This window comes from Uranotaenia lowii, chromosome 3, assembly GCF_029784155.1.
Source record: "Uranotaenia lowii strain MFRU-FL chromosome 3, ASM2978415v1, whole genome shotgun sequence".
In the NCBI taxonomy this organism is placed as follows: Eukaryota; Metazoa; Arthropoda; class Insecta; order Diptera; family Culicidae; genus Uranotaenia; species Uranotaenia lowii.
Genome location: NC_073693.1, coordinates 67,007,213 through 67,025,272, shown reverse-complemented (window position 1 = coordinate 67,025,272; position 18,060 = coordinate 67,007,213). Strand labels below are relative to the sequence as shown.

General features: G+C 38.9%; 1 protein-coding gene across 2 annotated transcripts; it reads left to right on the top strand.

The window, feature by feature from the left end:
- Positions 1 to 1,599: 1,599 nt before the first annotated feature.
- Positions 1,600 to 13,990, top strand: LOC129754541 (acidic leucine-rich nuclear phosphoprotein 32 family member A). 2 transcript variants are annotated; one of them, XM_055750678.1, is made up of 7 exons: positions 1,600 to 1,902; positions 11,180 to 11,556; positions 11,619 to 11,689; positions 11,916 to 12,326; positions 12,404 to 12,447; positions 12,527 to 12,680; positions 12,758 to 13,990. In XM_055750678.1, exons 1-7 carry the CDS (start codon positions 1,855 to 1,857, stop codon positions 12,814 to 12,816), a joined length of 1,164 nt encoding a protein of 387 aa, XP_055606653.1. In that variant the 5' UTR covers positions 1,600 to 1,854; the 3' UTR covers positions 12,817 to 13,990. The 2 variants fall into 2 exon arrangements, with proteins under 2 accessions (XP_055606653.1, XP_055606655.1); XM_055750680.1 differs by lacking the exon at positions 11,916 to 12,326 and having other exon boundaries at positions 1,610 to 1,902.
- Positions 13,991 to 18,060: the final 4,070 nt, after the last annotated feature.

Below are 18,060 nucleotides of genomic sequence, written 5' to 3'. Positions count from 1 at the left end.
CATTTTTGTCATTTTTGTCATTTTTGTCATTTTTGTCATTTTTGTCATTTTTGTCATTTTTGTCATTTTTGTCATTTTTGATATTTTTGTTATTTTTGTCATTTTTGTCATTTTTGTCATTTTTGTCATTTTTGTCATTTTTGTCATTTTTGTCATTTTTGTCATTTTTGTCATTTTTGTCATTTTTGTCATTTTTGTCATTTTTGTCATTTTTGTCATATTTGTCATTTTTGTCATTTTTGTCATTTTTGTCATTTTTGTCATTTTTGTCATTTTTGTCATTTTTGTCATTTTTGTCATTTTTGTCATTTTTGTCATTTTTGTCACTTTTGTCATTTTTGTCATTTTTGTCATTTTTGTCATTTTTGTCATTTTTGTCAATTTTGTCAATTTTGTCAATTTTGTCAATTTTGTCATTTTTGTCATTTTTGTCATTTTTGTCATTTTTGTCATTTTTGTCATTTTTGTCATTTTTGTCATTTTTGTCATTTTTGTCATTTTTGTCATTTTTGTCATTTTTGTCATTTTTGTCATTTTTGTCATTTTTGTCATTTTTGTCATTTTTGTCATTTTTGTCATTTTTGTCATTTTTGTCATTTTTGTCATTTTTGTCATTTTTGTCATTTTTGTCATTTTTGTCATTTTTGTCATTTTTGTCATTTTTGTCATTTTTGTCATTTTTGTCATTTTTGTCATTTTTGTCATTTTTGTCATTTTTGTCATTTTTGTCATTTTTGTCATTTTTGTCATTTTTGTCATTTTTGTCATTTTTGTCATTTTTGTCATTTTTGTCATTTTTGTCATTTTTGTCATTTTTGTCATTTTTGTCATTTTTGTCATTTTTGTCATTTTTGTCATTTTTGTCATTTTTGTCATTTTTGTCATTTTTGTCATTTTTGTCATTTTTGTTATTTTTGTCATTTTTGTCATTTTTGTGATTTTTGTCATTTTTGTCATATTTGTCATTTTTGTCATTTCTGTCATTTCTGTCATTTTTTGGAATTTTTGTCCTTTTTTTCATTTTTGTCATTATTGTCATTTTTGTCATTTTTTTCACTGTTGTCATCTTTCTTTTTTTACCGTGTTTTAATTTTTTTCCATGAAGTCTGAATTTTTTATTAACATACCTTTTTTTTCTCTAAATTCCTTTATTCTTTAAATGGCATATAGGTTTTCATTGAAGAGACTTCAACCATTTTAGTCTCATTTTATGTAAGAGGGTCAGGTTAATGAAAATTTAATCAATCAAATAAACTTTCTAACAAAATTGAACGAATTCACCGAATTCATCGAAAATATTTTCATAACTTTTTCCATAAGGTATTTCTCTATAAGAAGTTTATAAATGTCATCGGTTTAAAAAATATTTCTTCAATAAACTTTATTATTATCTCATTATTCTCGTTCAATTCAAGTGAACCACTTTAATATTTCGTGCCGCGGTAAATCTTCCGAGATAGCTGAGTAGTCGTTCTACTCGATGAGTACCGTCCGAGTTCCGTTTAAGTTGAAGGTGGTGAGTGGGTTGAGTGGCCCTGCGAGAGTTACCGCACGCGAGTTGCCCCGAAACGGCGATTGTTGGTCACTCACCCATCACTCTGTGTGCCAGAAGATCGAAAAATTTAATCAAACGTTTCGCCTCAGCCTGCTTCGGTGGTCGTCGTCATTAACTTCCAAAAAATCCGGAAAAGTCTTGTGTCGAGTGTGTGAAAATAGTGCAGGAAGTAGATTTTCGAGTCAGAAACCGGACCGGAAGTGTGTCCCGTAGAAGGTTTGCTTGAGTCGGAGCTGAATTCCGGAAAGGCCTTAGCTCTTAGGAAGTAGCTGAAGAAAAAAAGACGTCACACAAAAACAATGGAGAAAAGAATAGCGCTGGAAAAACGCGGCCTGCCAGATGACCAGGTGAGTTTTAGTTCGATAAGTTCCCCGGTTAGGATTGCGGTCCCGGGACCGACTTGGCGGTGTCTAATTTTGCATTGCGTTCCGGGGGAAAACCGCGTATCAGTTGGCTGGCTGGCTGTCCAACCTCTTTTTCGTTCCTTTCTCGCGTCTCGTCGCTCACAGCACAGTGTGTGTATGAAAGGAGGCCCTCTGCTTGAATATATGAATGATGATGGTGCACGCACATCAGTCTGCCAATTTCTCGTAATATCTGCACGGGGGAAAAACAAGGATACGGTTTATTCAATTTGCGACAGATTCAATTTCCGCACCCGATCCCGTTACGGGGCGGAAAACGGATCTAGGCGGTGGACCAATTTCGCGGTCAATCGTCGAAAAAATGGATTCCACTTCGCAATTACACCCGTCCATATTTAACCTCAAACAGCTTGGTGGCACTCACAAATTGCTTCGTTCGATGCGAAATCGAGTTACAGCGATAGGAAAAAATTGAATCCAATGCCTGAAGATGGGATAGATGGGTACGAAAACAAAAATAGTGCATTTATTAATGCTGCCCTGCGATTTGGATTATTGGAAAAGTCCAATTTAAGAATTTTTTTTTCGAATCGATGAAAAAATATTTCACGTCTTTTCGACTCCCAAATTGACGATAAGGTGACCAACTGCACCTGATTCACGTACATGATGAGAATCGCTCTGAAATACCTTATATGCCACGTGCTCCAGTTCATCCGAAAGTTTAAATTTTGATGTTTTTTTATAATTGAACACGACTAAAATTGATCGTAAGCAACTTTCCATTGATAAGGATTGGCGAAAGAGGAAAAATAGATGAAATTTTAAATTTTCTTATCCCCGTGTAATTTGACAGAAACGTTGCGTCACTCAAATAGGGGGTTTTAAGCACTTGCAAGTTTTACAAGTTTTTATTCAAGTTATTGGAAAAGTTTAGAAATCAATACAAATTATGTGCAGTTGGATTTTAAACCAGCCTAACTAAAGGCGAAATAGAGATACTGTGCGTAAAATGTAACGCCTTTATTTATGCAATTTATCGGACTCCCATCAACAGACTTAGGCCGGCTCGCAAACTACAACAAAAATCAGCGTTTTTGCCAACAATTATTATGATTTGAAACAATTCTGTAGTGAATATTCAGCAGGTTTTTCAAGTTCACATCAATCAAATATAATCAAAATGTACAGTTTGACGATCCAATTGCAAATTTTCTAGTAAACTTCTATCCCTAATATGTATCCCTAATTTATAGCTCTTGTCGGTTCGTTACAGATTAATTTTATTAAAATCCAAAAAATGGGATCATGATTCAAACTCAAACGTCAGAAGTTTCGAAATGTACATCGAAAATTTTTACCAAAACTTGTTGAAATTTCACAAAAAATGGTTTGCGTTTTGGACGTTCGAACTTATTTCAAAATTACAAACTAAAATAGGTAAAATGCGGATTCTAGATAGACATTCACAAAAAGTACAGGAGAAATAAGCTGGATTGATGCATGAAAACAGAAAGAATCACCCACAGCATGTGTCTTCTAGAGCTCAATTTCGATTTATAGTCACTGGGATTCGCTGTACCCAGCATCAAACGATTGTGCGTAGAAATCAAACTAGTAGATGAACCAAATCAGAAAAAAAATTCAGTGTAAATCCCACGATCTTTTGGTTAGTCTCCCACCTCTCCATCCAACTACTCCGCTGCCATATGTGTAGCTGGCAACTATCACTCGAGATTGTAGTACGGTACCGTTTCGTGTGTGGTGTTTAGATCCGAACGCACAACAATAATTCCGGGTTCTTCTCTCTGTGCGACGAGAATATGTAGAGAATATTTATTCGGTACCGTGAGGCAAGTAATGAAACATATTACAACATAGTCCGGAACTTACACAAACAACAAATACAAAATCTGAGGTATCTGAACGTTTTGATGATAGCATTTCACAGTGCTGGACTAACTGTGAAACGCAGATGCTGTGTTGGTGGACTACACATCAGTATTCTTTGTGTCCTGGTGCCGAATGTAATCTTTGAAGTTGCTCACCTTTAGCTCAAATTGAACTAATTTCAAATTGAATTTTAACCGACATTTAACTGTGCGTTCGTAAAAAAAAAATTTTTTTTTTTTTGGGTGATGCATCAGTCGATCGATTTCTTTCCAAAACATTTGCGTACGGTTTGTTTTAAGTTTACGAACGCACGCTTCCTCCAAAAAATCACTTTGACTGAAAAAAAAAAATATTAACGAACGCGTTGTAAATTATCTGAAGAAGAAAACCAAGTCACTTTCAATCGATCAAGAATCTAATCATTAACTGTATGCATTCTCACAAGAGTTGTGCTATTTTTTTTTTTTTTGCTCTGGAACAGCCTTGTTTCAGTTAAAACTGCATACAAAACAAGCTGCCTCGGAAGAGTTTGGGGTGTGCTTCGGAAGCGCGGATTTTTAGAGTTCGACGTTTCATAACCAGCAAACATTCACTTGCTTCTCTGGTTTTGGTTTACCTTTCCATGGGGAGCGAGGAGTGAAACAGAAATTGAATAGGTGGGGCAACCGCTGCGGGACTTGCCGGAGGGACGGAGCTCATCTTGGCCAAAGAGTTAATAGGAACCTTAATATGAGTGGCCAGTAGCATACTGCTACGACGACGGCGACGACGATGAATGTTATAGTATAGTAACAAACAGCAGGCAAAAAAGACGATTCTGACTATAGGCGCGACTCTACTATCACTCTCCACTCCACAGGGCAACGGGTTACCAGCTGCCAGTAGTCGTGGGTGTGTATAGAAGCTTAGTGCATGCGGGCAACTTTTTCTTTCTTTCGTTTTCGGAAGTTTTCAGTTTTGAATGAGAATAGAGAAAAGAATTTGAGTTGAGCGAGGATCCAACGAAAGAACTGGTACAAGTTGGGATGCATTTTTTTACAGGCAGCGGGAAATTATAATCAAAACAAGGAAAAATATTTGATGTTCTACCCTTTATATGTTTTAATAACGAATCTAATTATTTTACGAGTTTCATTTCGAAGTTTGTTTTTAGTCATTGAGGACAGACATCACTGCAACGAAAAGCAGTAAGTACACATTCCGAATATTCAATCGGTTAGTTATCATTCAAATTGTTTGTCTTGCCTAAATTAAGGCGTTTCTAATCGAGCCCTTGGCGCTGTTTAACAGTATAAATTGAGGCGTTTTTATACAGCAGGCACACAATAATGACAGGTTTAAAACTGCTGATGGGTTTTAATTAGAAATTTAATGTGTAAAAGTAAGACGAAGGATATTACCGAATAAAATAAAATGAAATGAAATGTAACACATAAATCTGTTCGTATTAAAAAATAATCAGCTATTTCAGCTATTGGTCTATTCTTATGACCGACAGGCGTGTTTGAGTGAATTCATAAATGGAAATACGAAATGATTGTTAGTAGACTACTATTACCCTGTGTTCAGGATAAGCGCAATTTTTCGAGTCACCCATTTGAAAGGCTGTTGTTGGTGAATTCGTGTTGAGGTTGTTTCGGCTCCGGTGAATTAGACGGAGTGTTTTGGAAAACACAGATTTGCACAGATTTGAAAAGATGTTGGTTGACAAGATGTAGTGGCTGGAAGAGCACATATATTTATTTGAAAGGCCGTTGCTTGTGTTAAAACTGTTTCGGTTCCGATAAATAACACAGAGTTTCTGAAAAACCACAGATTGGAAAAGCTCTGTTGTTGAAGTTCTTTTGACTTTCTTCCTGCTCCACCAAATAAGACGAAGTTGCTGGAGAAGTTTCAGGTTTGAAATGCTTTTGCTAAGATGATCGTCACGGGGTTGTTCCGATTTATTTCGAAACTGTTTCGGCTCTGATAATTAAGACAAAATAGCTGGGAAGCACCAATTTGAAAAACTGTTACCGAGATTGTCTTGAAACTATGCATGATCCTGAAAAAGAAACAGTAATTGGAGAAACACAGATATGAACCCAGAACTGGAAAACATAAAAAACGAAAAAAAAATCGCTCAAATGACAAGTTGGTATGAATCAATCACTGACAACAAATTTTATTTTAAGTCTTAAAAAGTTTTTCATTTAACAGGTTTGCAAATTTCGTCAAACTGTGCATACTTATTTGAGTGCCCCACATAACCCGACATTTGAAAAAGTTATGCGCTGCAGGCCTTAATTGATTCTAGGCGTAGTACAAAGTCTCATGCCAAATTTGGGCCAGATCGGATCACGGGAAGAGGTTGCTCAACGAGCCTGAAGTTTGTATGGGATTTTGAGGCATTTTGTTCGAGAGTAACATGAAAATCCAGTTTTTTCATGAATAACTTTGGTCCCCTTCAGCCGAATTCTTTTGAAAACGGTTTTTCTTAAATCCCAAACATGAAAAATATTTCATCCGAAGACTGCATTTCGATCCGAGTGAAGATAAAAAAGTAACATGAGACTCTGTATTAGGCCTAGGATGAATTTAAGCCTGCAGCGCATAATATTTCACAAGCTTGAAATTTCCCATAAAAATTTGGGGCAGTCTAATGCCTATACATAAAACAATAGTTTTGTTGGGGAAGCTCAGATTGAAAATAATTTTGAAACTGCTACTGCTCCAGTAAGACGGACGGAGTTGCTAGATGAGCTCAGATTTGAAAAACTCTTGCCAAGATCGTTTTAGTGCTGGCTCCGGTAAATAAGACGGAGTGGCTGAAGATGCGCAGATTTGAAGACTGCTGCAAAGTTTGGTTATAAAAGACGATTTACTTTAGCAATTCATCTGCCATGATAAAGATAGGGGGAATCGGGAGACTTTTCTAGAGAAAGAGAAGTGAAAATGATCTGAGAGAGAAAAAACAAGACAGAGAATAGAGAGTGAGGAAAAGGACTTTCATGAATCATGACTACAGTTTAAGGGCACCTGCAACGGTTGAGGCGTAAATATTGGTTTTAAGTATACCAGTTTAAGCACAATTTGAAATTTTAGAATCGGCTAAAACACCCACTCCCCACCGGTGTAGGAGCAAATTTAAAACGGAAACACTTTCATTGCAGACACTCAATAATTGAGAAGAAAAAACCCATTTTATTAGAAAAATTGCATAAGTTTTGAGTTTCACGGTTAATTGTCTTAAAATTAATTCTACGAATATTCTTTTTGACAGAACAATGATTTCAACTATTCTACCAGGATTACATTAATTTTAAAGCAAAAATGACTACACAACGAGGAAAAAGGTCAATTGAAACAATTCTTCAATTAATTCAATCAAATTGCTTTGAATCAATGTAATAAGGTTTTGTTAAAATGAAATGAAAAAGCAATTTTTTATCAAGTTATTGCTGACACTGATAAAGGAAATGAGAAATGTTTATCCCAAAGTCAAAGGAAATTTTCCTTTGATTTGTCGACATTTTTGTTTGACAAAAACTTGTTTCACTTTGTAAATTTATGTATGGATACAGAAAAATATGCTACTATTGGCGAAAACTCCGAGCAATCTATACGAAACTAAAAATCTCTCAATATCTCAAATAAAACAAAAATTATAGAACAAACAATAAACATAAACAATTAAATATTTGATTTACCTCATCGAAAAAGTATTAAAATTTTCTTTTCGTTTCTTTTTTTCAAATTTTAGAACGCTGACTGGATTCACTAATTCGTCGAGCCCAAATGAAAAGCTTTTTATTTAATTATATAAAATCGAGAATATTGTGACATCTATTATTTATACTTGATTTGGTTTTTATTAACATCTATTCTCAATTTATGTTACGTATAGGCTGGTTGAAGCGAAAAAAACATTCAAATAATATCTCAAAAAGAAACTATTATCACACCCAATGTTACCCAAACATGTGTGAAAGAAATCTTTGTTGGCTAAAATTTTCTCACCGTGAACTAAATCGGTCTGTCGTATATTTTGAAATCCTGTTCCAAATTTGCATGAATTTGGAACAAAGGCGTATAACTGTTGGGAATTTTGAAATCGATAACTGTGCTAAAACAGCAATATACGCCACCGGTGCCAGCCGAAATGTTTTAGCGTGGTCGAAAACCGTGTTTTGCATCTACCGTTGGGACAGCCCTAAGATAAATTTGTTACAACTTTCGGAAAAAGAGAAGTGCGGAATAGCGAAATCAATGATTGATTTTATGTTAATTTTTTTTTCCAATTGCTCAGTTCTAAGGCTAATCAATCTTGAAATCTTGAATATTTTTTTTTATAATTTCAATACCAATCTATCTTGCTGAGCCCACGATTGAAACGAAATGAAAATGAATTATGTAATAAGTGAAACGGTAAACAATTCACAGTAAGCTCAGTTGAACCCATTTACATGTAATTCAAATTTTTCTGAAAGCCATCCTCCAAAGGAAATTGTTCGGTGGCGGCTCAAGATTTTTTTTTTTTAAATTGATCCCAACAAAAGTAGTAAAAAATAGGTAACATATTTTCCATTGTTCTCAAATTGACTTATGTTCTGTGTTACGTGTTGCGAAATTTTACATAGTAGTTCTCATAATAGAAACATATTGTCCAAGATTTTTCACGAAAAATAACAAATGAAGTTAAAAATCTATCATCAAAAAGATTGTTCTGTTGAACATAACAGTAAAATAGTTAAGTTTTTAAAATTACTTATGATAATAAAATACATCCATTTTTAGATTTTTAACCGTGGGCGTGTTATAACAATAATCAAGAAAATCAGATTTCACATTCCAACATTACAAAGGCCGCTAGCAGCTTCCAATTTGCAAAAGGCAATAATATCCTTCCTTCATTCCGACATTGTATCGTGTTTCAGTACTTTTTTTTTGCATACCACATCATCAGCGCAGTGAAACACCAACACTCATACATTCGAGCCAATAACAACGCACATTTCATACTAGGGGCACACTCATCACCAGCCACATCCGTCGTACGTCTGTTACTGGCGCTACCCAGCACTCTCGGGTAACTCCCGTGCATTGCTGATGCGAGCTGCACTCAGTCACCCACGGCCGCCATATTGCGTTTCTCGAAGATAGTGAAACTATTCGCTCGTATCCACGACATTTGGCACTTTCTATGGACCTTTCAAGGGCCCTCGGGGTACCTAGTAGACCTTGGCACCGGAACACTGGGTCCTAGGATCACCAAAGTTTCACTTTCGATCGGGAGAATGTCACCGATTACATTTGCACGATTTGTGGGGTCATGCCATCTCTAACGGGTGCTGCCTGGCTCGAGTGAACGCTCAAATGCGACTGGTTGACCCTCTTTCGTGGAGTAGTGTTGGTCACATGAGACCTACCTATGATTACCTTTTGCGAGTTCCTTGGACGAGTTGCCTGAGTGCCTAGTCACCGGTCATCGATTAACCGGTTCCTTAGCACCACACCAATACTTATTTGGTTGGCGAGTTCCTTCGAAGGTGTGTGGGTTGAATGTTGTCTTCTTAAAGGTTCGCCGAAAAGCGGTTTTTTAATGGGATGAAAAATGTAAACATGTTCAGTTGATCGATTTTTATTTTCACATGGCACAGGCGCTTCTTATGAAGTTCCCCTATAGGTGGGTGCGAGAAAGAGAGTATGGTCAGTCTTGCAAGTACAGTTATGCAAATACTGACAACTAGCTCCCGTGGTTGGCTGAGACGCATTTCCTTCTCATTAGAATGCTCAAACCAATTAATCGGTTGATAATTGTTGCACAACAATGTCTCTGTCAACCCGTATAGCCATGCTCTCCGGGAAGGATTTCAAGGCCTCTAGCGTGGTTCCCTCAACAATTTTAAAAATCGACCAATTTGACTGATGTTGAGGTAGAATGTGCAACATCTGGTTCAGGTGTGTTGTGTAGCGCATCACGCAACGAGAGTGTACTCATGACGAGTGCCGATATTGCCGCGAAAGAAGTAACTCACCGGTGATATCGCAAAACCCCAGTAAGCGCGTCCTCTCAGAAATCGACAGAGCATGCAAAAAATTGAGAATTGAGTCACCGAACTTAGAATAAAACGGTTAACTTCGGCGACACTCCAAGAACGCAAATATTTTCATTCGGTTTGTCCTGCCGAGATACTTAGAGGCGACAAATACGAATGCGTACATGCGAAATCAGTTTGAATCGTACACTCGTACGGTGTGGTCGCATTTTGTCCCCGTGTCCCGTGTGTGCTTTCAATCGTAGCTGTCGACTTCTCAGGCAGGCGAACACGCGTCTCGGAGGGAAACATACAAACACGATTCGGATTGTGTTCGTGTGTTTCTCTGGAGGGCGTGTCTTAGCTTAATTCGTGGCACTCACCCAAGGCACGCGTATGGTGTGTTCCTTTCTAACGATGTGATGATGCAAAATCGCCAGAGAAATCGTTACGATCCCTCTGGCGATTTGAGTTACCTCTCTGCCGATTCAAATTTACCGGGACGACCTTCACTTTCGTCGCTCAGAACTCAGGAACGCGGAGCAGTTCTCAAAACTCCCGCTAAATCAGATATGGGTTCCTAAAACTTGCATAGAGTTGAAGGATTGCAAATGGAAAAAAATATGACCCTAATAAATCGGACATTTCTTGCTATCGGTACACTTTCGCACCTTCTTAGAAGATGTAAAAGTATATAAAGATTGCTCGTAAATTTTGTAGAAAATATAAAAAAAAAAATGAGAATTAAACTGATCAATGCTATGAAAAATGACATAGAATTTTATTCAGTCTTTTTCTCAAATCTAGACCGCAGAGATTATTGCAATCAAAATGAGAGTAGAACGAAATCTATCAGTTATAATTTTTTCAGATTTGGTTCGAATTCGGTCAGTTTTTCTTATCCGAGCTTATAAATTTTTCATCGCCCGGTCTCGGTTCGATAACAGACGGACTTTTTTGCGAAAACGGACCGATCGAATTTGTCCGCCAAATTTTTCCACCAGAGTCCGTATTCAGTTCAATATTGGTCCGGTTTTGGTCGGTTTTACCGGTTGAACGGACCAAACTTGGACCGATTTTTTCCGATCTGGGAATCTTTGAGATTTTCTACACTCAAGAAAAATCACTACTTGAAAGCCGTGTGATAAGGTATATAAATATTTGCAGTCCTTTTTTTTTAACTTGAAACCAAAGCAAATCTATCTTCATTCCGAACATCTTGAATGACCTGTGACTCGTTGAAGCAACCAAAATAATGCAAACGCCGTCAGGTGTCAACACTAGGCTTTAGATTCAAAAGAGCTCAACATCTAATGTCGTTTTCCGTTTACCGTTGCCTCCCTTTTCAGACCAGAGAGCTGATTCTGGACAACTGCCGCAGCACCCACATCGAAGGCCTTACCGACAGCTTCACCGCCCTCGAGATACTCAGCCTGATCAATGTCGGTTTGGTGTCGCTAAAGAGCTTCCCTAAGTTGCCCGCCCTGCGCAAACTGGAACTGTCGGACAACCGGATCCTGAACGGGCTGAACCATCTCGTCGACAGTCCACAGCTGACGCACCTGAACCTGTCAGGCAACCGCATCAAGGACTTTGAGGAGCTGACGCCACTGAAGGAATTGAAAAATCTGGAAGTACTGGATCTGTTCAACAACGAGGTCACTTCGACGGACAACTATCGTGACAAGATCTTCGCGCTGATCCCCTCGCTAAAGTATTTAGATGGGTAAGTGTTTGGTTTTCGATTTTGTCTTTTAGCAAATTTCACAATTTCCTAATATATTTTAGGTTTGACAAGGACGACACGGAGGCTCCGTCGGATGAAGATGAGGACGCAAACGGTTATGACGATGATGAGGGTTTGTATATTTTTGTTCCCAACATCAGATACTTAGTACCCATTATTAAAGTACTCTTCATTTCGATGTAAACCAATGGAAAAGTGATCAACATTTAGAACACGTTTAGGCATTGCATCGTTAGTCGCTTTTAAAGTTCGTACAACATTTTGCTACTTCGAAATATCAGACATTCCCTTAGGAACTTATGACAAAACTGCACTCTGAATACGGTAAAAAATTACAGAAAACGGACGCTTTTCGATCAATGGAATCGAAATTGATTTAGACGAACTGGAACAGTTCGAATCCAAACTAAAAGAGAAACGAAAACCTGCTAATGGCCTTCCGTCGACAACAGCTGTAGACCAACAGCAGCATGCAATCAACGGGCTGGAAGACAGACTGGGCCAGCTTGAGCTTCAGACTGCGGATGATTCCACCGAACATGCCTCCTCCTCCAAAACCGTCGTCACCAACGACAACGACAAAGACGATCTTGACCTCATGTACGAAGAAATCCAGCGGAGGAACGAGGAACGAACGCAAAGGCCCGCACCTTCGCTGGGTTCTCTTCTGCTATCGTTTCTGTCGTTGTTAGCCTTTCTCAATCAGATCTGCTTCGTTCAGCCGCGGTCCGAGCAGCTGCTGATCGAGAGTTAGTTGGCACTTAAACAGAACTGGCTCTTTGCTAGTGATTGACGATAATTTTTTCTCTTATTTCCTCTTTTACAGATTCCGATAATCTCCTAGATGAAGAAGAAACCGGTCTTTCAGAGGTAAGAATTTAATCATTTAATAGAATCATTTTTTCAAATATAATGTAAAATATTAATCTTATGTGTTGATTATTCTCAGGTCTACAATGACGACCTCGTCGATGACGATGAGGATTGGGATGATGAGGAGGATGAGGAGGATTACGCGGATGATCCCACCGACGACGAAGAAGATGACGGTGAAGAAGCTGAAGAGGGAGCAGTCGAGGTCACCAGCGATGGCGATGGCGAAGGTAAGTTCATGTTTGCTAATGTTTACTGTTTAGAAGACACTATTAATCTTGAATTTTTAAACACATTAATCCCTCAGTCAAAGATGCGGAAGCAGCCAGGGGTACAAAGCGAAAACATGATGGCAATGACGGTTAAGACGTTTTCCGTTTTGTTTTTTTGCAAAAACCTTTACTTTAATTATTGATAACTTTACCGATAAGTTTCGATTGTAAGATTACAAAATAATATTAAAGCAGAGGAAATCCCGTAAAAACAAAGTATAAAACAAACAAACCCTTCAAAAGAAAATACAAGAAACTAAATATAAATCAGCCTTAGTTGAATTCACAATACGGAACAAAAAAAACACAAGAGTAGTTGCAAACATACACACAACACAGTATATACACCTACGTTTTTATTGCAGTAAACTGAAAGTAATGTCTTTAAATTCAAGAAACAAACAACACTCATACCGCTACTGTTCGGTCAAACATCTTAAAACGACTCAGAGGAATAGAAAGGTCTATGACAGTTAAAAGAATAGAAAGGCCCCGAACGGTTGCGATTTTTACGCAGCCAATCGGAAGGATTGGACAGTTTACCAAACTCTCCTTATTGGGCAATGCATTGTTGAATATGATGTTTCGGAATAAATGCGTCAAGATTCACTTTCTGCACCCGTTTTCAGTATAAAGATGTCTTATGTGAAATTAAAAAAAAAAAGAAAATTTAGTTTTTTCACGATTCGTTGTATTGAGCTAAAATACCTGATTGGCAACTAAATCTTGTAATTTTATTTTATTTTCTTTGATGGCATATCACCAATGCAGTATCAGAAACTCCTGTTTTCCTATGTTATCAGCTTCTCAATCGGTCGGCCCAAAAAATGATTCAAATTACGTTAAATCAGATAAAACAGAGAAAAACTTATAAATGAACCTGATCGTGTGCTCTTTAAATTATACAAAACAAATATCTCGTTCCAAAAACAAAATCATCCTTAGGGTGCAGTTTACTTTTTTTCTATCTTTGGCTGAAGCCTTAAGTGTCTCTTTCGCTTATCCCTGCAACAGGTCGTACAATTGAGAGCGGTGAAAACAAGTTTTTAAAACAAGCAAACAAAGAAACAAATTGAATCCACAGATCTAATATTGAAAGTTCAGGCAGACGCAGCAGAAAAAAAACATCCAGAAAATGAAACAAAATTTGCGAAAGAGGATTATCCTGCAGAATACTGAATCGAGATTCGATTATGGAACAAAAAAAATCAAGCAAAATTTATAAATAACTGAAAGTATTTGTTTAAATAAAAAAACACATAATCAAACCGTTTTTGGTTAATTTTTGAAAGGATGACAAATCATTGGTCTGTGTTTTCATGTTTGAGTCCGTTTTTTATTTGGTCGGTATATCCGTATGAGCATTTCGAACAACTTTTCCGAGTCACGAATAGCGATAGCCAACAGAATCAGCAGCGCCAATAGTAAATCGCATCAATTGCGTAAAATCAGAAGCGCCCTTACTGCGCCGTAAATAGAAGCGGCAATCAAAAAAGCGCCAGGAATCGATTGTATTCCTGCTGAAATGCACAAAGCCGGTCCTGCCTTGTCAGAACAAACACCGTTTTTTTTCGCTGACATCTGGGATACAGCAACATTTCCGGTCGACTGGATGCAGGATATATTTGAAAAGGTCCCTAAGAACTGTAGACGGAAGACGGTATCTGGCATGGCATAAAATCGATCTGTACAACCCTCAACGTACTTTGCAAAGTGATCCTAAACAAAATCCAGGAGAAAATTGACGCTACACTCCGCTACACGGTAACAAGCTGGATTCAAATCCGAACAACCATGTGTGGATAACATCACAACGTTACGATTAATACTGGAACAAATCTACGAATTCGAAGACTCTTTTCTGCTGGTATTCGGTGGTTTCGAAGAAGTATTCGATCGAACGAACCATGAAAACATGTGGGCTGCACTAAGACGACGAGGAGTCTCAGAGCAACTAGTCCATCTTATCAAAGCACAGTACGAGGCATTTTCGTGCAAGGTCCTGCCCGACGGTGTCTTGTACGATTCCATCCCGATAATAACTACTGGAGTACGACAAGACTATCATCACAGCTACTTTCTCTCATCGTACTTGATGAGATCTTAAATGGAACGATCGACTGCAGACCGAACCGATGGAAATTAATTCTCAATAGGGTCAGTATCTACGGTTGTAGCCGTTGCAACAGATACTTTAATAACCGGAAGAAATCGTTTGCGGATCAATGCTCCTAGAGACGAATCTACCAAGCAAGCCTCTCTAATAAAATAAACCAAACTAAAATAATCTATGCTCCAAAATGATCGCATGACAGTGACAATTCTCCACGAGTTACGTATAACAGGAGATCGATGCTCTAAATTTGATCGAACTCCTGGGTGTTCGCCAGGAAAACCTCTTGTTTTGATAATACAAGTGTCATTTTGAACTGTTTTCCTTAACTTAGAGGATAACGATCCCGAGCAGAATAATTGCAATCTTAGTGTCGATAGTTTCGAGAAAACGCGCTTCAAAGTTGTGAAGGTGCTCGATTTTTCATATATTTTTCAGAGTTTTGCACCGGATATACATTGAAACATGAAGAATCGTTAGGTATACTTGACTCAAAATTGATGATTTTGTCACTTGCACCCCTCTGATCCTGAGGGCCTCGATTGCAATTATTCCGCTCGGGACCATGATCATTTGAATTAAAGGAAAACGGCTCAAAATGACACTGTCAAAAAAACCTGAGTTTTCCTGGACCACGGGGAGATAGCTAACCGAATCTCGTGACAATCTCTTGATCATGAAATTCGAAGTGTTCAGGAAGTCGTCCATATGCGGGAAGAAGTTCCCCTGTGTCTCGTGACACTCGAAAGAGAATTCCTTCGAATTTCAGGATAAAGTTATTGTCACGAGACTCGGTTAGCTATAACCCCGTGCCCCAGAAAAATTCGGGTTTTTTTACAGTTCAAGTGTCATTTTGAGCCTTTTTCCTGTAATTCAGATGATCATGGTCCCGAGCGGAACAGTTGCAATTAAAGTGAAACGATGAAAAAAGGCAACCACCAAAAAACAGGGGATTGGAATCCACCATTAAAGTGACTTTAGAAGTGTTCAAAAAGAAGAAACAATGACATCGTATAAGTGGCGGAAATGTGTTACAAATATAATGAAGAGATTAATCACCGTAATTTATGTTTGTTACTTAATTTATCGGCCTTATTGGTGAAAAGTTATGTCCTTTACAATAAGGACATCTCAAGTGCGAACTCGTTCGCACTGCAAGTTTCCGCTTGTGAGGCGAACCCGGGGGACTGACATGGAGACAGAATTCTTTGTATTTGGAATGGTAATTGATCAAAATAATTCAAGGTAAATGATCAAAATTCCACAATTTCTGCACAATTTCGCCGATGAATTAAGTGTTGCAAATAGTTTTTTTGTGTGTTTCGATTATATTCTTTTCACCATCTTTATAAATATCAACGTTGTAGTTAGCGGACAGTTACTGAAAAACTTATCCGGTACAACGGTGTTCGATGTTATAAACTGTCTTGGGCTCGAACTCGCGGACATCGACTCAGGAGACAACTGACTTACTTACTCAATGTTTCCGCGCCGATCCTCCGGTGCATAGGGCCGTGGTATAAGACCTCCACTGTAGACGATCCGGAGCCAGCGTCTTCACTTGGTCCCAGTCAAGATTCTCGTCGACAATTCGGATTTCGGCGGCTAGGCTTCGCCGCCAGGAGTTTCTGGGTCTGCCTCTTCCCTGCTGTCTTTCAGAATTCCATTCAAGCGTCTTTCTGCAAATCTCGTTCTCATCTTTTCGCAACGTGTGCCCAATCCATCTCCACTCACGTTCCCGAATCTCGATTTCTAGCGCCCTTTAATGACACCGGCGATGTATTTCTGATCCGGGTTTCGATTTCTCTCCTGGTACCATCATCAGGCGTTATCTGGCTACCAAGATACTGGAAGCACTCCACTTTCTCAACCTGTTGCCTAGCTACCATGAAACTGGAGGGATTTCCTGTGATGATCTTCATCGACTTGGTCTTTCCGACATTGACTTTGAGACCTGTTGCCTTGGAGCTTTCGGTGAGGTCGTCGAGTTTGCTCTGCATTTGGGCGAGCAAAACAATATCGTCAGCCAGGTCAAGGATCAAGGTTTGGATCGATTGACTGTGCACCGAACCGAGGATTGCCGTGGAATCCTTCAACAATGGAGCAACTGAACGACCTTGACCTGGCTGACGATATTGTTTTGCTCGCCCAAACACAACCAGATATGCAGAGCAAACTCGACGACCTCACCGAAAGTTCCAAGGCAGCAGGTCTCAAAGTCAATGTCGGAAAGACCAAGTCGATGGAGACCAACACAGGAAATCCCTCCAGTTTCATGGTAGCTGGGCAACAAGTTGAGAAAGTGGAGTGCTTCCAGTATCTTGGTAGCCAGATTACGCCTGATGGTGGTACCAGAAAAGACATCGAAACACGGATCAGAAAGGCCCGATTTGCGTTTGCGAGTCTCCGAAACATCTGGCGGTCACGCCAGATCTCTCTACGAACAAAAATCCGAATCTTCAACTCAAACGTCAAATCCGTATTGCTGTACGGGTGCGAAACTTGGTGCACATATGCGGTAACGACGCGAAAACTGCAAGTATTTGTAAACCGCTGCCTGCGGAATATCATGCGCGCTTGGTGGCCTGGCAACTGGATCTCGAATGAGGAACTACATCGCCGGTGTCATCAAAAGGCGCTAGAAATCGAGATTCGGGAACGTAAGTGGAGATGGATTGGGCACACGCTGCGAAGAGATGAAAACGAGATTTGCAGAGAGGCGCTAGATTGGAATCCAGAAGGTCATCGAAGAAGAGGCAGACCCAGAAATTCGTGGCGGCGAAGCCTAGCCGCTGAAATCCGAACTGTCGACGAGAATCTTGACTGGGACCAGGTGAAGACGCTGGCTCCGGATCGTCAACAGTGGAGGTCTTTTACCACGGCCCTATGCACCGGAGGATCGGCGCGGGATCATTAAGTAAGTAAGTAAGTAGGTCAAGGTCGTTCAGTTGCTCCATTGTTGAAGTATTCCACGGCAATCCTCGGTTTGATCTACAGTCAATCGATCCAGTCAAGATCTCATCCGTTAAGATGAGAAAGAGTAGTGGTGATAAGATACATCCTTGTCTCACTCCAGCAATTACTGGGATTGGGTCGGAGAAGACATCGTCGTGCAAGACCTTGCACGAAAATGCCTCGTACTGTACTTCGATGAGATGGACTAGTTCCTCTGGAGCTCCTCGTCGCCTTAGAGCCGCTCAGATGTTTTCATGGTTAAGTCAGTCA